This window comes from Sander vitreus, unplaced genomic scaffold (assembly GCF_031162955.1).
Source record: "Sander vitreus isolate 19-12246 unplaced genomic scaffold, sanVit1 ctg307_0, whole genome shotgun sequence".
Taxonomy (NCBI): domain Eukaryota; kingdom Metazoa; phylum Chordata; class Actinopteri; order Perciformes; family Percidae; genus Sander; species Sander vitreus.
Genome location: NW_027595458.1, coordinates 106732 through 127500, shown reverse-complemented (window position 1 = coordinate 127500; position 20769 = coordinate 106732). Strand labels below are relative to the sequence as shown.

General features: G+C 42.6%; 2 protein-coding genes across 2 annotated transcripts; both read left to right on the top strand.

The window, feature by feature from the left end:
• The first annotated feature begins 6192 nt into the window (after positions 1-6192).
• LOC144513640 (microfibril-associated glycoprotein 4-like) lies at positions 6193-11070 on the top strand. Its single transcript, XM_078244801.1, has 6 exons — positions 6193-6322; positions 6691-6846; positions 7494-7532; positions 7676-7772; positions 7842-8009; positions 9162-11070. Exons 1-6 carry the CDS (start codon positions 6317-6319, stop codon positions 9413-9415), a joined length of 720 nt encoding a protein of 239 aa, XP_078100927.1. The 5' UTR covers positions 6193-6316; the 3' UTR covers positions 9416-11070.
• A 2503-nt stretch (positions 11071-13573) lies between these two features.
• Positions 13574-20072, top strand: LOC144513641 (uncharacterized). The gene is made up of 5 exons (XM_078244802.1): positions 13574-14420; positions 15424-15586; positions 16779-16837; positions 17016-17112; positions 18159-20072. Exons 1-5 carry the CDS (start codon positions 14235-14237, stop codon positions 19166-19168), a joined length of 1515 nt encoding a protein of 504 aa, XP_078100928.1. The 5' UTR covers positions 13574-14234; the 3' UTR covers positions 19169-20072.
• The last annotated feature ends 697 nt before the right edge of the window (positions 20073-20769 follow it).

Here is a 20769-nt window from a genome sequence, read left to right as displayed (position 1 = left end):
CACACACATACACACACACAGAGACACACTTACACACACACACACACACACACACACACACACACACACACACACACACACACACACACACACACACACACACACACACACACACACACACACACACACACACACACACACACACACACACACACACACACTGAGCACACACTTACACTGAGACACACTTACACACACACACACACACTTACACACACACACACACACACTTACACACACACACTGAGACACACACACACACACACACACACACACACACACACACACACACACACACACACACACACACACACACACAGACACACACACACACACACACACACACACACACACACACACACACACACACACACACACACACACACACACACACACACACACACCCCCCATTATCTCTGTCATGCCCCATTACATAGTTGCATAGTTGCATCAACTGCCCTGCTATTATATCTGCTCACGCTCTTTTGCACTAGTCATCTGCCCTGGCATGCTCAACTGTTATTCCTCCCATCAGTGTTGTCATTACCATTTTTGCACATCTACTGACCAACATCACTATCTAGACCACAACTTGCAACTGTTTTTTTGACTCTTTACTACATCTCAGCATTTATATAGACTGTCTATTGCTGTATATTGTGTTATTACTATATCACTTTCACATATCCATCGACTGACTTTGCACCAGCTTTGTAATGCTTACTTAGTCTGTACTTTATGTAGCCTACTGTATTCTGTATTCTTGTATTGTATTGAATGTGAAACTGTTGTCTTGGATGCTTATGCTCTTCTTGGCCAGGTCGCCGTTGCAAATGAGAACCTTTTCTCAACGGCCTACCTGGTTAAATAAATAAAAAACTTTATTCATGATGCAGCTTGGAGTCCAAAACTAATGTCCCATAAAGTATATCACATCGTATCAGATAAAATCTTTGAAATGTGTAACCTGTATTAACTGCGAGGACATGGGTGGGTTTGTTTTACTCCTGAAAGGGTTGTGTAATTGGTAAACAGGAGTGAGCATGTTCTCTAAACTCAGGTGTGTTCACACAGGAGGCGTGTCTGAACAAACATTAACTTCACAGTTACCTGCACACAGAAGCACAGAGAGAGACGGTCTGTGTTCATAACGTTACCTGAAGGATCACTAAAGTGTCTGAAGCTAAAGAAAGAGGGAAAGAGGCGTCAACATGCATCACAAAAAGAATGAAAACTGTTCTCAAGTGTTCATTCTTCAGCACAGTTTCATTTCACATAAAGAGATTCACACAGGGACCAGAACTAAGGAAACGTTTCCCAGAAAAATCTGAATGACCACACACACACACACACACACACACACGCCCCCCCCACACACTCTCACACACACACACACACACACACGCCCCCCCACCCCCACTCACACACACACACACACACACACACACACACCCACCCCCCACACACACACACCCACACACACACACACCCACAACCACACACACACACACACAACCACACACACACCGCCCCCCCCACCCACCCCACCCCCACTCACACACACACACACACACACACACACACACACACACACAACCACACACACACACACACCGCCCCCCCCACCCCACCCCCACACACACACACACCGCACCCCACTCCCACACACACACACACACACACACCTGCCCCCCCCACCCCACTCACACACACACACACAACACACACACACCGCCCCCCCCACTCACACACACACACACACACACACACACACACAACCACAACCACACACACCGCCCCCCCCCCCACCCACACACATTCCTGAGCAGAAGCAGTCTGTTTATTGGAAGTTACATAATCATGGAGAGATGTGATTGGCTGCAGATATTAACCCTGCTTTCTTTTTAAAACCCACTTACAGTTGTCACAAAGACTCTTACATTTAGCAAAGTTTTGATTGCGATGGATTGAACTGCATCAGACTGAACAGGTGTACTTCAAAAAGTGGACCCTGGGTTGAATGAAGAAGTATATTTCAGTCCTTTCTTGTGATCATTTTCTCTGTATATACTTGTTTGGGCTTAACTTGTAATGTAGCTACCTAGTGACTCTCTGTTTGTGGATGTTTACTATGTATAGCCACTTAGTGAACTGTTTCTTGTTCTTAGTTTTTTGTTATTTTGTGTGTGAACATTTCAACCCGGTCTCACAGCAGTTCGTGAAATAGTCACGTTATTTTGATCTATTGATAAGTGTACAGGGAAATGATTTTCTACTTTATTTCGTGGTGGTTACCGTGAAATTGGAGCGTCACCATTTCACGAACTGAAAATGAGACTGGGCTGCAGCTGGGGGAGATGGTGACAACATGATCTGTGGTCTCTGGGGGACGCAACAACGGGGAAATTAAACGCCGCACGCTGGCGACAACAACACCAACAACAACGTGGGACGCTACAACAACAGGACGGTTGTGGTTAGGAGAACAAGAATGCGGAAAGGAACTACCACACGCGGGACGCGATCCCCGGTTGTTTGACCCATCCACCACCCCAACCAACCTCCGATTTTTGGCTTTTCAATACTACTCGCTACCATAATCGTGCTGTTATCACGTAATGTGCTTCCCATTCAAATACATTAGTTTAAAATTGGTTCTCACCAACACGATAATAAGCAGAAAAAAAGTGCCCCTGTACAATCAATAGATTAAATAACGTCACCATTTCACGAACTGAAAATGAGACTGGGCTGAACATTTACAGCCAGCCAAATAGTGGATTGTTTTGCCATGTTTTCAAGTGGTTACTCACCATGTCACTCAGGTGTTTTCAATTAGCCTACACCAGGGATCTTCTACAGGGGTCCGGGACCCCCAGGGGGTCCTCAGAGTCACTCCAGGGGGGCCTCCAAATTATTGTTCATTTTTGAAAGTTTTTTCAAAAATTAAAAAGTCTTAACATGATTCCAACATATTATTAGCTAATATAAATCCCCACTGGTGGTAGGCTTACTGGCCAATAGGTAATGTAGTCACTAAGGTTTTAAGGGTTAACATTAAAACTGTTTAGTATTCTATGCAAAAAAGTATCTATAAATGCTTTAGGCTGCCCTAAAAGTTATTGTAGGACCAGATTAACATGCAACTTCATTTTATACAATATATGTAGTAGGGGGTCCCTGCTCCAGCTCTCTTTCAGTTAAGGGGTCCTTGGTTTAAAAAATGTTGAAGACCCCTGGCCTACACAAAAGGGGAAATTGTTTGTCTGGGAAGCACACCCTGAAGAAGGCTGTCAGTGCCACTACGCATGGGTTGCTTCTCCCTATGTCTTTTATAACCAGGCGTTTCCCTGGTTATGCCTGAGGGTTAGACTAATACCTGGAAAAATCATTCCCATCCTATAAGGTTCTTATGCAATGCAAACGTTCACTCCCCTAGGAAATAGGAAGGACCTTAGATACGATTTGCCTCCCTTAGCAACCAGAGATATTTATAGTCTGCTCAGCTCGTAGAACCCTTTAGCTACGAGCCAGAGAGCTAACTCTATGCTAACCGGAGACTGGCAAAGTCACTGGGGCAGTCTCTGGGGCGCCGGTGACCGGCAACGTCACTGGGGCAGTCTCTGGGGCGCCGGGGAAGGGCAAAGTCTCTGAGGGAGCGTTCATAGAAGGCTATTGACATCAGCCAGGGTTCAGGGAGGCTGCACGGCAGCCGGGACTCTGGGGGGCTGCCCACCAGCCAGGACTCTGGGGGGCTGCCCACCAGCTCGGGAACACTGGTCAGCTCTGGAAAACTGTTCAGCACAGGCACACTGGTCATCTCTGGGACACTAGACAGCTCTGGGGACACTGGACAGCTCTGGGGACACTGGACAGCTCTGGGGACACTGGACAGCTCAGCCTCTGGGGTGAAGAGAGGTTGAAGTGGGGCATGGTGTCGTCCTTTTCCCCGCCTACGGCCTCCACGGGTCCCAGAACAAATGGCCAGGCGGATACCCTCAACGGACTGCTGGTGGTTGGGGGTGTATGCTGAGCAGGTTGCATTGGTGCCGAGACACAGGAGTTCAGGGGAGCTGCTAAACGATGTACTGGGCTCTTGAATGGTAGCCAAGGTATTAGCAGGCTGTTAAACTGGCAGGCTGGTGGGTGAGTCACTGAGAATGGTTGGTAAAAAACACTCTAGCCTCTTAACTTCATCCAGGTGATGTGACAAAGTGACTCACCCAAGGTCTCTCCAAAAACCAATGCTGCGGTATGACGATCTTCTCCAGGATAGGGGAACACAGGTCTGAATTAGAGCAAAAGAGACTCTCCACAGTCTGGTCGAATTCTGACACCTTCTCCTGGAACAAATGCCTCTCCACTGGGTCCATGATGATTAGATCATTCTGTTACGACTCGGGGAATAGGAGGACCCAAAAGCAGAGAGCAGACAAGGTAACGTTTGATCTTGAGGATTTATTTCACAAAAAAACAAGGTTCACACCAACAAAGAGAGTCCCGACTGCAGTGGACAAAAACTTCTTCCAGAAAATTCAGAAAAACAAGAACGGGGAATCCAAAAAACTAAAAGAGACAAAAGGAAATCCAGGGAGTACAGAACGTGATGTGACTGACACACAGAGACAATACAGGAACAAACTAAATGATTGGACACAAGACAAAGGGAACACAGAGGCTGAATACAAGAGGTAATGAGCAAACAAGGGACAGGTGATACAGCAGGTGAAACACATCAGGGCGGGGCAGAACAATCAGACAGGCGGGAAAGCACAGGAAGTAAAACTAGACAAGACAGAAAATCAGACTACCAAAATAAAACACAATGATCACAGAAACATACACAATCAACAGGAAACAAAAAACACAGTACAGAACCATAAACAATCAATATACAAAAGAGGAAACAGCAACAGAAATATACAAACAGGCAACAGAAATATAAACAACCCCAACAGAAATATCCACAACACTTTCCAATACAGTTAAAATGTTTCAGCTCCAAAGACGCAGAGAGCGACAGCGTTGGTGCTGAACAGGCCAACAGTTACTGCTAAATAAATAAATATAGGCTATGTCGTCTCCTATGTGTTAATTCTGGTTGGGCGGGTGAAGTAGTAGAACTGATTCAAGTACATTTGGATAAAGTTTTAGTTAAAGGATCACATTAACTAATACCTGTGTGTGTGTGTGTGTGTAGGTGTACTGTGACATGGATTCAAAAGGAGGATGGTGGACGGTGAGTATTTTCACTAAAGTCAATACTTCCTGTAGTTCCTTCACAATAAATCACATTCCAGTAAAATCCTTGTTGTCTGGAAACATGAGCTGTCAGATATCTTGTGTGTTTATCTAGTTAACCCCCCATCCCGTCCTCCCCAGGTGTTCCAGAGGAGGATGGACGGCACGGTGAACTTCTACAGGGGCTGGGATCAATACAAGGCCGGCTTTGGTATCGCTGCTGGAGAGTACTGGCTCGGTGAGAAATGAAACCAAACTAACAGTCATGACTTCATGGAACTGTTTCTAAATGTTTGTTTGTTTTCAGGTCTTGAGTCTCTCTACCACCTGACTCTGAGGAAAAGGTACGAGCTGCTGGTCGACATGGAGGACTTTGAAGGAAACAAAGTGTTCGCTCGTTACTCCTCATTCTCCATCGACACTGAGTCCTCCGGATACACACTGCATGTTTCTGGATTCACTGATGGAGGAGCAGGTGAGGTTTCCACATTAAGGATGAGAATGTCAAAATTAGTAAAATGGAAAATATTTCACTAAATATAACAAGTGAATTGAAGCTTTGAAATAAAAAAAATGGCTCTAATCCTGCATTTAGTATTGACACACACACACAGACACACAATCAAACACACACACACACACACACACACACACACGCACACACGCACAAAGACACACACACACACCGCCCCGAAACACACACACACACATACACACACACACACACACACACACACACAGACACACACATACACACACATATATACACATACACACATATATACACATACACACACACACACACACATTCCTGAGCAGAAGCTGTCTGTTTCCTGGAAGTTACATCATCATGGAGAGATGTGTTGGCTGCAGATATTAACCCTGCAGAGCTAGACTCTCAGCACAGTGGGGGCGGAGTTATCACGGCCCTCCTGCTAACCCTAACCCTTAAGAATATAAATAAGAGGGAGAGACACCATGAGACACTAGAGATATCAGAGACATCAGAGACAACAGAGCATCCAAACACACTGACATCAGGATCTTCATCTTCATCTTCAACTGAAATCTGACCATGAAGGTAAGTTTGTAACTTTATATATCTGATGGTTTGTCTAGTTGTTAATCAGTAGTTTCAGTATGTTAACAGGTTCAGCACAAGCACATTTTAATCATTTGTGGCCCCATAATTTGGACAGGGAAAGCAAAAAGTCTTCAACTCACTATAAAGAGTATTCTAGCTCTGCATGAGAGCAATACCAACGCACAGGGAGAACCCTGTGGAAAAACCCACATAGAGTACGATGTCAGCACAGTTTGTTTTCAAATCAGCACCAACCAAAATGAGAATGCATCAACGACAGCAGAGTCTCCCTGATCCTGCTGCAGAGGCCAAAGTCAGACATTTGTTCTCGATCAAACTAAATGACAACATCTCTTCTGTTCCAGCTGGTTTCAGTCGTCCTCGTCCTGCTGGCTCCACTGTTGACCAGCTGCCACCCGCTCGTTCTGCCGGTGGACTGCAGTGACATTTATAATAATGACAACAGCCGACCCAGTGGAGTGTACACCATCTATCCCATCGGAGCCACGTCTGCTCTCCAGGTACACTTCATCCTCTCTGGGACGCAGGTTGACCTTCAGATGATAATAATGTGAAGTATAAACGTTACAAGTTCTGACTGATGCTTCTGATTTAAAATGAATTGATTTCCCTTATCAAATCGATCTGTATTTAAATGTTCCAACAATGAATTAATTAAATCCTGAGGTTCATCTTTTAAGAGGCTCGGTCTAGAATTGATCCGTCTGTATCATATGAACCTAGAAGACCATTGGCACCAACTATGTCATGCTAGCTTGTTGGGAAGGAGCCGGGGTCATTTTTCAAAGGGTTCCTTTGGAATCTCACCTAAAGCTATCTAACACCTCCTACCTCATTAACATATGGACACAGAAATACAGAAATAAATGAATGTAGGTGGACAAAAAAATTTAAAAAAAACTTTAAAGCATTAATTAATTAATTTATTTTTTCTTTTATGTATTCTTTTATTTATTTATTTATTAATTTATTTATTTATTTATTGAGACTTAAGTCATGTTCCGTCCTCCATTTGGCTTCACTTTTCAAACCCGGTATAATAATGGACAAAATAATGGACGAAGGTCCATTATTTTTACAGTTTATGGTTAACCCCCACAATCACATTAACTAATACCTGTGTGTGTGTGTGTGTGTGTGTGTGTAGGTGTATTGTGACATGGGTTCACAAGGAGGACGGTGGACGGTGAGTATTTAAACTGAAGTCAAAACTTCCTGTAGTTCCTTCACAATAAATCACATTCCAGTAAAATCCTTGTTGTCTGGAAACATGAGCTGTCAGATATCTTGTGTGTTTATCTAGTTAACCCCCCATCCCGTCCTCCCCAGGTGTTCCAGAGGAGGATGGACGGCACGGTGAACTTCTACAGGGGCTGGGATCAATACAAGGCCGGCTTTGGTATCGCTGCTGGAGAGTACTGGCTCGGTGAGAAATGAAACCAAACTAACAGTCATGACTTCATGGAACTGTTTCTAAATGTTTGTTTGTTTTCAGGTCTTGAGTCTCTCTACCACCTGACTCTGAGGAAAAGGTACGAGCTGCTGGTCGACATGGAGGACTTTGAAGGAAACAAAGTGTTTGCACGTTACTCCTCATTTTCCATCGACCCAGAGTCCTCCGGATACACACTGCATGTTTCTGGATTCACTGATGGAGGAGCAGGTGAGGTTTCCACATTAAGGACGAGCATTTCAGCCATTAATGTTTTGGAGTGTGACATTGGTTCATGATACATACTTGTCCCTAAACAACTAAACAAAGAGTTAAACGAGATGCTGAGAAATCAAATCAGTCCTCTGTTTACATTTCATGAATCACATGGTTTCATATTTTTATCTAATTCTTTTTCAATGAAGAAATTAAACATTGTCAATGATCTGAGTGTTTATCAGGTTTAGTGTTGGGTACCGTATCCTGAACTTTTTATGGTACCGACCGAATTACGGCAGTAATACGGATGACCGTTTCACGTTAAATCAAAGGGTGCCAAATTTCTGTACCTGAAAGCGTGTGAGTGCAGCCTTGTCCGTCCTCTCTGCATGTAGACAGAGAGCGGGGCTCAGCACCGATACACACCTCTGCAGAGTTGAGGTTCAGACGGACGAAAATACGACTCTTTGTTCAAGTCACGGGGAGTCATGTCAATGCCGATAAAGTGGTCGGAGTGTAGTTACATTTTTCAAAACTCCACGCAGCAATATAATGTAAGAACGAGGGGAAACGGGTCGCTGTGTGGTTAAACTTCCTCTGAGACAGACAGGCAGAACAGGGTTCTCTATGCCCTGGTGACTGACTGACAGGCTGCAGGTCGTAAGGCAACTTTATATTTCTATACAGGTAGCACATGTCAGTCAAAACATAAAACAATACAAATAAATGTAAACAGTCATGAAAAATAAATATTAAAAAGGCTAAAATAGAATAAGATCCAGGAGAGGGAGGGGTTTATTTTGTGTGGAGTGTAAAATGTTTTTAATAAATAACAAAATGTTCAGAATAAATAGGATAAATAGGTTTGGAATTATTTTTACATCTGAAATGTTTATTCTATTACATATTGAGGGGGAAAGTACCGGAAAAAACGTGTTATAGCTGACTCAATCTGTAGATTTATTGTTTTATTTAACTATATATATACCATAATAAACATTAAACGTCACCAGTCCAGTGTTAGTTAGTTCAATAGTTGTATTATTTAGTTATACTTACTGTAGGTAGTAGACTGTGTTATTTACTGGAGTAAATACACTCCAAAAATATATATCATTGTTAGTTGTATCATAATGTTGTGATTATACACTTGTGTTTCTGTAGGAGACTCCCTCAGTGTTCACAGCGGAATGAAGTTCTCCACCTTTGACAAAGACCAGGAAACCTTTGGAGGGAACTGTGCCAGATCATTCCTGGGGGCGTTCTGGTATGTCGCCTGTCACAATGCAAATCCAAACGGTGTTTATCGTTGGGGGGCTGACAGCACTCTCTTTGCTGTTGGAGTGGAGTGGTACCGATGGAAAGGTCATGACTACTCCCTGAAGGCCATCAGCATGAAGATCCGTCCTGTGGTGTAGTTCTCCAGGACCGACGTCCAGCAGAATATCAGCTCATCTCTTCTGATTTCTCAGGTCTTATTTTCCTGAAAAGTCGTATGTCATAATCTTTGAAAAAAGTCATAGTATAGTATGTTGAATAATGATTTCCCAAATCTATTTGAAATGTGGACTCGTCAGACTGGAGCAGGCATCAAATTCAAAATGAGTGAATATTTGCAAAAAAACTAAAAAGTTCATCAGTTTGAAGAACACATTTCTGTCAGAAATGTCAAATAAAAAAATAAAATATCCTACTGAGGTGAACATTGTTCTCAGGCATTGATTATGTGCCTTATGTTGTAAATAAAGCAACTATAAAAACTAGGGCTGTCAAAATAACGTGTTAATTTCGATTAATTAATCTGAGAAAAATTAACCCAGATGAATCCGTTCCATATTGACGTTTCATACAGACAAATCTGGCTCCACTGATATGTCTGCTCTTCTCTCTGCTGCTCTGAAACAGACGTTACAGGAAACACAAACCCCGCTGCACGTGACGCTAGCTAACACTATACTCAACAGCAGCTAACGTTAGCCTACCGCTAGCTAGTTAACACTATACTCAACAGCAGCTAATGTTAGCCTACTGCTAGCTAGTTAACACTATACTCAACAGCAGCTAACGTTAGCCTACCGTAGCTAGTTAACACTATACTCGACAGCAGCTAATGTTAGCCTACTGCTAGCTAGTTAACACTATACTCGACAGCAGCTAACGTTAGCCTACCGCTAGCTAGTTAACACTATACTCAACAGCAGCTAACGTTAGCCTACCACTAGCTAGTTAACACTATACTCGACAGCAGCTAACGTTAGCCTACCACTAGCTAGTAGCTGGATTAAACAGGGTTAAATGCTGACAGCTAACACTAAACGGTGTAAAGTGTGACTGTGTTTTACTGTAGAGGATTCAACACCGGGATGTAACAATCTGCAGCTGGTCGGAGAAACAACACAGACGGGGCGTTCAATGAAACTGGTAAACTACAGCCTCGTGGTGCATTTGAAGTTATTGTAAATGTCCTTTTCCATCTGGTTGTTGTTTTTGTCGTTCAACAGCAGTTTACTAGTGAAATAAGTTATTGTTATACATTATTATTAATCATTTAATGTTGACCATATGGCCTTAGCAATAAACAAGCCGTTCTTTAATGTCACCAACTGTTGTTTATACCTTTTTATTTCTTTTCTTTTTTTACTTTCTTAAAAAGTCTCGGTTCAGGCACCGTTAATTATGTATGAGATTAATTTAGATTAATTAATAACAGAGTATGTAATTAATTACATTACATTTTTAATCGATTGACAGCCCTAATAAAAATGCATCTGCAGTATATTGTATTTTGTGTCAATGTAGTGACCTCAGTATCATTTTGCCAACCCACTCCTTTAATTCTTAATACATTAAATGTTATGCCACCATTAATTACATCTTATTTATCAATGTTAAAGATGGAGCAGGTCAGCACTTTATCTGAAGGGCCACAAACATGATGAAGTAATGAAGAAGTAATGTTTACTTAACAATGATTACAACAGTACAATTCTTCAGAATATATGTACACTGCTGTGACTGGTCAGTTTTTTTGAAGAAGATATGAACATCATTAATAAATCAGAAATCACGATGATTGAAATACCTTAATTGATGCATAAATTAACACATTGTTCCTGCATGAAGTCATGCATGAAATACTATTAATCCTTGTGCATTACTGATAGTTAATGAAGTACTACATGAAGGACTTCATGCTTTTTCATGCATGAAGTCCTTCATGCATGGATTCATGATAAATCATATACCATTATTATAAAGTGTTACTTTAATGTCTTTCACAAAAGAGACCTTGAAACGTATGTAAGATAGCTGTACATTATGTAAGATAGTTGTACAGTGTGTAAGATAGCTGTACAGTGTGTAAGATAGCTGTACAGTGTGTAAGATAGCTGTACATTATGTAAGATAGCTGTACATTATGTAAGATAGCTGTACATTATGTAAGATAGCTGTACAGTATGTAAGATAGCTGTACAGTATTTAAGAGCTGAGTTATAAAGTATGTAAGATAGCTGTACATTATGTAAGATAGCTGTACAGTATGTAAGATAGCTGTACATTATGTAAGATAGCTGTACAGTGTGTAAGATAGTTGTACAGTATTTGAGCTGGTTATAAAGTATTTAAGATAGCTGTACAGTATGTAAGATAGTTGTACATTATGTAAGATAGCTGTAACCAGGTTGAGCTAGTTAATTATTTGACTTGAGTTAGTTGAAATGTATTGGAGTTAGTTTTTAGGTTTTTAAGAACGTTGTAAAGTGATAGTTAGGGGAGCTCCTGTGTCTTCTGTCTGACTCTGTTTACATGTTTTCCTTCCTGACAAACAGAAGTGATGATCAATCACTGCCCTCTTTTGGTCACAGAGACAAACTACACCATCTTCTTCAGGGACAAAATATACATATCAATACTCAGTGTTTGTATTCTCAGAGGTATCACACAGATGAGGGTGGACAGAATATTAGAAACACCTCGGTTTAATGGACTCCGATACCAACACAATGAAGTTGCAGTGGGAAATTAGAAACTGTATGAATGTGCTTCTTATAATACCTTTATTAATATTCCTATCACATACAGTACATTAAAAGCTACCTCTTCTTTTTTTTCGACGTTTTTGACGCCTTTTTTTTCACAGTTTGGGTACCACATACTGTGGTCTGTGAGTGAGGTAACTGATGGTCCATGCAGACAGGTGGGGGTCAACTCCAGCTCCCAATAGCTTCCCCCAGAGCAGTGGAGAAATCCAAAAAACATGACCCTCACAGTGCTCCTAGTGTTCTCCAGGTGTGACAGTGATCTGTGTGATAGATAGATAATGGCATCCTCCACCCCCTATGCCTGGTTGGTAATTGAACTGTAGGGGGTCCAGTTCTGATCTCACCAGGGTTGTCAGGTGTTGCAATACAATCCTCTCCAAGGTCTTCATCAGGTGAGAAGTTACTACTTACGAGCTAAACACATATATAGTCTGATCAGCTGTTAATCACTGCATGAACTGCTAACACGAGCCTAAAAGAGAGAAAGAAGTAAAGAAAATGAAAAGTATAAAAAGATCTTTGTAGTTCAGGACAGCCAGGTGATGTTTGGTGGAGGTTTGAATCTCTGATGTGAATCTTTATCTGCTGTACGGTGACAATAAATAAGAAGCTGAGCATTAAGATGATCTGACGTCTTCACTTCGTCTCCTGAGTCTTTCTGTCTGGACCATCTAATGGAAGACGGACTCATGATGGGTCTGAAATCAGTTACATCTCTCCGGTGTCTCGTCTCAGCTGAACAACAAGCAACAGCTGGAGCAGGACTGTTAGACATGAACACGTTCTGGTCACTTTTGGGGGGAAAGCTACAAGATGATCTTCTTAAAAACCTCTTTAATGTTTTCTTCATAAGAAACATTTCTACATTACTTAAATAATACTGAAAATATATTTTTTTAAATTTCTAGAATATTACTAAAAACAAACTCAAAATAATCATATAAACGTAGTAAAACAATTACTGAAAATACTTATATTAAACCATACCGGTTAAACTGTTAAAGTATCGCTGACAGCGGAAATATTTCACTAAATATAACTTCTGACATCAATGAATTGAAGCTTTGATATATAAAAAAAAGTGTGAGTATTGAGACACACACACACACACACACACACACACACACACACACACACACACACACACACACACACACACTCACACACACACACACACACACATATACACAGACACACACACACACACACAGACACACACACACATAGGTTTTGGAAGCTTTTTTTAATGTCTGTTTCTGACCATTTTTTTAAGCGTTTGTGTAACTTTTTTCCAGATTTTTTGTTTTTTTTACATTTTGTTGTTTATTTTTTTTCGAGTCGAAATATTACAAGAGAAAAGTTGTAATATTTTGAGTAATCAGCAGATAAATGATGTATTAATATAGATTAATTGCAGTATTAGTACTTTTACTGCAGGTATATATAAACCGTATCTGGTATTATTAAGGTGCATTCAAGAGCCTGTTATAAAAACCGGAAACTAGCATTTCTTCGACCCGGAAGATAAATAAACACTTCCTGCCGCTTCTGTCAGTTTGTTGTTGTTGACTGAAGTCTCAAGTAGGTGTTTTCTTCTAACGTGTCGCTTATTTTATTAACTTAATGTTACAAAAAACAAATAGAATAGACAGAGCTTAGTTAATTCAGTTAGCATTGGCTGCCGTTAGCTTCGGAAGTTCAGCGGCGGCTGTTAGCCGGCAGGATGAGCTCCACCGCGGGCTGTTAGGTGTTAGCTGTTAGCCGGCAGGATGAGCTCCTCCGCGGGCTTGGAAAGAAACACCTCCTGCCGCTTCTGTCAGTTTGTACTCCGTTTGTTGTTAGTGAACTAAAGGCGCGCTTTTATTAACGTAATGTAAAAACAAACGCAGTCAAGCTAATGCGCGAGGCCTAGCCAGTTAGCATAAGCCGTTAGCCGCAGTTAGAGGTTAAGGGTAGAAGGGATACAGCTACGGTGACGACCGTTACGTTTAGGAAAAAGATCTTGGTTTGGATTAAAACACTTTCGAGGAACGACCACGCGTTTCCTGAGTGAAAGTATTACAATATATTATTATGTTATAGTAGATTTTGCGAGATTTAGCGTAACTTTCGACGTAGCTGTATCCCTTTTAGCCGTTAGCCGCAGTTAGCTTCGGTTGTTCATCGGAAGAAGCGGCGGCTGTTAGCCGGCAGGATGAGCTCCTCCGCCGGCCTGCACACCCAGCTGGCCGCCGTCATGGAGTCTCTGGTTCACGCTGCGGTGGCGGAGCTGAAGAAGCTGGTGGAGGACAGCTCGGCCTTTCTGCTCCGCCTGGAGGTCCGGGCCGGAGAGAAGCTGCCTCCGCCGGTCACACTGCAGGCCGAGAGCCGGGAGAAGATGGTGAGGAGCCGGGGAACGGCTGGAGATGGTGCCTGGGTCGTTATGGGTCTTTCTTTTAGGGTTGAAATCGGCTTTTAAAGTTGAAAAAGTCTGACTATTACAAATAAAAGGCTAAAGGATGTAAAAGACGTAATACCTCAAGGAAAAAAGTTGAAATATTTTAAGAAAAAGTCGTAATGTCTTGGTTCTTACTGTGATGATTTCATTATTTTTATGTAGTATGTAGTATCTTTTCTGGATTTAAGGGTCAAGAGAAACAAGTTAAGTTACTCTGTTGACCATCATGTTTTCTGTAGTCTCTTACAGTCAGACCTTCCTCCACAAAGCTGTGGAGGAAGGTCTGACTAGTCCACACAGCATTCCTGGATGGGAGGACAACGTGCTCTGGTTTATTGGCATTTCTTTAAACCAATCACAATCATCGTGGGCGGGGCTAAGCTCCGGACGGAGCCACGGTGCCTCTGCTAAATAGTCTCAGGAAGGAGCTGGTTTTGGTGGAACGTGGACGTTCAGAAGTAGTTTTAGTCAGAGGGACAGATAGTCTAGCTAGCTGTCTGGATTTACCCTGCAGAGATCTGAGGACCAGTTAACCATAGTCCTCACAAATCCACCAGAGGTTAGAACGCCAACACAAAGAAACAGGAAGGAGACGTTAAAAGACATCCATCCGGCGGAATTTCCTGTAACACCGGAGCAATCCTGGAAGTGACATTTTGTTTTGCAGGATGGTAGGGGAAGATCCCGCCCGACTCTCCCTCTGAATGGCTAGTACTCATTGCCTGCTCTGGTGGGATTGGTTATGTTTAGGCAAGAGGAGTGAGAGTGGTTATGGTTAGAGTAAGAATGTCAGGGTTAGCCAATCAGGGATGAGTTCCCTAATGAATATTCATGAGTCTTCCCCTACCATCCTGCAAAAAAAAAAACCTTGCATCCCGGAAGTGAAACGTCAAGGATATAGACTATGTTGTCTGAAGCGTGTGTGACCTCTGACCTCTGTGTTCAGGTGCAGTTTGCGGCGGTGATGGAGACTCTGGGGAACGAGGCTCTGGGGAAGATCATGAACGTGGTGGAAGAAGCTAAACTGCTGCTGGAGCCCGAAACCAAGAGACGGGGCAGCAAGAGACCACACACCAGTATCCTGTACATCCTCAACAACACACTCACCGGTACCCCAATATATACCATAATATATATATACTAATACACATCCTGTACATCCTCAACAACACACTCACCGGTACCCCAATATATACCATAATATATATATACTAATACACATCCTGTACATCCTCAACAACACACTCACCGGTACCCCAATATATACCATAATATATATACTAATACACATCCTGTACATCCTCAACAACACACTCACCGGTACCCCAATATATACCATAATATATATACTAATATACATCCTGTACATCCTCAACAACACACTCACCGGTACCCCAATATATACCATAATATATATACTAATATACATCCTGTACATCCTCAACAACACACTCACCGTACCCCCAATATATACCATAATATATATACTAATACACATCCTGTACATCCTCAACAACACACTCACCGGTACCCCAATATATACCATAATATATATACTAATACACATCCTGTACATCCTCAACAACACACTCACCGGTACCCCCAATATATACCATAATATATATACTAATACACATCCTGTACATCCTCAACAACACACTCACCGGTACCCCAATATATACCATAATATATATACTAATACACATCCTGTACATCCTCAACAACACACTCACCGGTACCCCAATATATACCATAATATATATACTAATACACATCCTGTACATCCTCAACAACACACTCACCGGTACCCCAATATATACCATAATATATATACTAATACACATCCTGTACATCCTCAACAACACACTCACCGGTACCCCAATATATACCATAATATATATATACTAATACACATCCTGTACATCCTCAACAACACACTCACCGGTACCCCAATATATACCATAATATATATACTAATATACATCCTGTACATCCTCAACAACACACTCACCGGTACCCCAATATATACCATAATATATATACTAATACACATCCTGTACATCCTCAACAACACACTCACCGGTACCCCAATATATACCATAATATATATACTAATACACATCCTGTACATCCTCAACAACACACTCACCGGTACCCCAATATATACCATAATATATATACTAATACACATCCTGTACATCCTCAACAACATACTAGATGAAGACTAGTTATTATATGATCCCGCCTCCGGCACTCAGCCATGATGTCATACTAACGTGGCGTGTGATTGGTCCGTCCCAGGGGCCGAGCACTCGTACGGAGCCCGACCGGAGAGTTCCAGCACGCACAGATCCACTCAGGTAAGACTCCTCGCGACTGCCTTCACATGCAGGTAATATTCACCTAATACCGTCTGCTGGAAGTACTACGGCCTTTTTCTTGAAAAAGACTCACCAGAGTGTATGTGTGTGTGTGTGTGTGTGTGTGTATATGTATATATATATATATAAAAATGATGTATAGTGTGTGTTGCTCCAGACCAAACAGGAGCAGGAGGAACCCGAGAAGCCATTTGTCCCGGCCGTCACCATTAAAGACGAACACGGAAACGTGGACCTGTGCGCCATCACTCACAGTGAGTAGCGTGTTCCCGGGACAGACTTTAACTTCATCCATCAGTCACACAGAGACACAATGGGCCTGTTGGGGTCTCTCTCTGGAACCAAACATCTATCTGACCCTCAGACTAAATCCTATATTTACTCTGTATTTAAAGGTGCTGTAATATATCCAGACAGGATTTTATTTCCTTGACATATTACAACTTAAATCCTTTCAACTGTGGTACAACTTGTGTGAGTTACATATAGATAGTAATATACATATTAAAACACCAAAGTTTGGTCTTTGAGTATTTCTTTACATTTGCAAATGCAGAGAAAACAGTTTCCCATCACATCACATCTGAAAGGGTCTTCTGACCAAGCCAACAATCCATACATCTATATAGTGGAAACTCCCTTAAACCCCCCCAGTCAGGTTATCTTTAGCAGCTTCACAGAGGAAAAGACCATAACCAGTCATAATGACTTCACAACCTTCCCCTCTGCTCCTGTTCCCAACTTAGCCTAAACACCAGTGTAGCTTAGGAGACAGAAACTGAGACACATCAAAGTTATGGCCTCTTCATCCTTATCTGCTGAAAAGGAGAGACTGGGTTTCGACAACAAAGAATAGCTTCAACTAGGATCAAGGTTTTACGATGCAGCTGCTTCTCCTTGGAGTCCTAGAGTTTACACAAAACTAAAGAATATAAGACAATCTTGTAGGATGTTAAACTATTATGTTAAAATAAAATGTTGCCATTACAATAGCTTTTCAAACTTGAAAACATTCTGCAGAGCTCTGATACTGAATAAACTGGACATTAAAGCTACAGCACTGAGCACACGGCACTTCCTGACTGTGCAAAACATCCCAGAATATGTCAACAGAAAGGTTGTTAGGCCTGCGTTAAATTATAGACGAGAAATAATGGATTATGGCCCGGCCGGTTATCGATGCAGCATCGTCCACGTCCACGATTCAATGCATCCATTATTTGTGTAGGAAATGGGTCAGATTTGACCCGAAGACAACCCAAAGGTTAGTGATATCTGCTGATGTGTTTCTTCCTTCCAGGAGCGGAGATCGAAGCTGCGCCCCCTCCCCCGCCATCGCCCGTGACCTCTGACCTGCAGCCGTTCGTCCTGCAGAGCGTCACGTGGAAATACTTCACGTGCACGGCGTGCGGTAAATCCTTCACGTCTCAGAGCAACCTGAAGAGCCACTACCGCATCCACACGGGCGAGAAGCCGCACGCCTGCAGCGTCTGCGGCCGAGCTTTCCGCCTGATGTCGGGCCTGAGGAACCACATGGCGACTCATACCGGCGAGCGCCCGCACCAGTGTCCCACCTGCGGGAAGTGTTTCACCAAGCCGGCGCAGCTGAAGACGCACGCCGTCGTCCACACCGGCGAGAAGCCGTATGCCTGCGACGCGTGCGGCAAACGCTTCAACGTGCTGCAGAACCTGCACCGCCACGAGCACACGCACACCGGCAAGAAGATCTTTGTGTGTGGCGTCTGCGGGAAAGGCTTCACCCGTGCCGTCACGTTGAAAACGCACAAGCTCATCCACACCGGGGAGAAACCCTTAAAGTGCGAGCTGTGCCCCAAAACCTTCCGCCACGCCATCAACTTGAAGAACCACCAGAAGATCCACAGTGGCGTGCGGCCGTACAGCTGCGAGCTGTGCGGGAAAAGCTTCCGCCAGTCGGTGAACCTGAAGATACACAGGCGGATCCACACGGGCGAGCGCCCGTTCAGCTGCCAGGAGTGCGGGAAGACGTTCAGCCAGCAGAGCAGCCTGATCACGCACGGCCGCACGCACTCCAAGGAGCGCCCGTTCAGCTGCAGCTACTGCGACAAGAAGTTCAACAACAGCAACAGCCTGAAGCTGCACCTGCGCGTGCACACCGGCGAGAAGCCGTACAGCTGCGACGTCTGCGGCAAGACGTTCAGCCAGTGCAGCCACCTGCGGACGCACAAGAGGCACATCCACGCCGGAGGAAAGCAGTTCATCTGCGACAAGTGTGGGAAGACGTACTCGGACCGGCGCAACCTGAAGCTGCACAAGTGTGGCTACGCGTGAACAAAGATGCTAAAATCAGCCGTTTCTTCAGTGGAGTCTGGCACAGGCAACGTTAAAACTGCAACGTTATTAAAGAATGTTTTCTTTTTGTGTTCACGATATAATTGACTTTCTCCGTTTTGAGATTGTCGACAGGCGGCTTGGTGCGTTGAGTGCGACTGGGCATGAGTTTAGGCGACAGAAGATGAGCGTCATGCTACGACGACAAACAACTAACGATTAATATCTTAATTAATCGTTTGGTCTATAAAATGTCGGAAAATAGAGAAAAATGTCCTTCTCAGTTTCTCAAAAGTCATGTCATGTTTTGTTCAACAAACCCCAAAGCTGTTCAGTTTAATATGACATAAAGCTTAAAGAGCAGGACATCTCTGAAGCTGCACAAGTGTGGCTACGCGTGAACAAAGATGCTAAAATCAGCCGTTTCTTCAGTGGAGTCTGGCACAGGCAACGTTAAAACTGCAACGTTAGGTTTTGTCCGAGATAAAATATCAGAGTTTCTCAAAGTCAAAGCTGTTTAATATGATAAAAAAAGAGAGAAGGAATCGCCATATTTTCGAGGCTGAAAACGGCTTTTATGCATGAAAAATTATGACTGCAACTAACCATTAATTTCTTCGATTAATTTAGTCTATAAAATGTCAGAAAATAGAGAAAGGTCCATCCCAGTTTCTCAGAATCAGAAAGGAGATTATTGCCAAAATAGGTTTTCTGAGGACTAGCCGTGGTGATTACTGCATACATAAACAAATATTTGAAAATAAGTTTTTGTATTGTAGGTTGAAATATTAGTTTCTGTGATATTTCAACTGATAAACCTGTAACTTCACTCTGCCTTCATCTGCCCGGCAACAGAGTCTGAAGCTCTCTGATTGGCTGATTCCTGCAGAGTCTGAAGCTCTGTGATTGGAGTCTGAAGCTCTGTGATTGATTGGCTGATTCCTGCAGAGTCTGAAGCTCTCTGGTTGGCTGATTCCTGCAGAGTCTGAAGCTCTCTGGTTGATTGGCTGATTCCTGCAGAGTCTGAAGCTCTCTGATTGGCTGATTCCTGCAGAGTCTGAAGCTCTGTGATTGATTGGCTGATTCCTGCAGAGTCTGAAGCTCTCTGATTGGCTGATTCCTGCAGAGTCTGAAGCTCTGATTGGCTGATTCCTGCAGAGTCTGAAGCTCTGTGATTGGAGTCTGAAGCTCTGTGATTGATTGGCTGATTCCTGCAGAGTCTGAAGCTCTCTGGTTGGCTGATTCCTGCAGAGTCTGAAGCTCTGTGATTGGCTGATTCCTGCAGCGACGGTTTGTTGTTTATTTGTGAAACATTGTTAATTGTTTAATTTCATAGATGCTATTTTTCATTTGATTTGCAAATAAAGAAAGCTGTGGACGTTTTCTACGGAGTCTCAAACAGACAGTTCAACATTTTGATCTTAAATACTTCTGACAACATTATTTTATAAAGTAAAACAAAAATATACATGAATGCCTTTTTCTAATAATGCTGTTTGACCTGTAAACATGTTATTTATATTAAATAAAATGTTTCTTTTTTCAAACATACTTTTATTTTGAAAATATTTTTGATTGAAATTTCAGTTTTTATTACATTT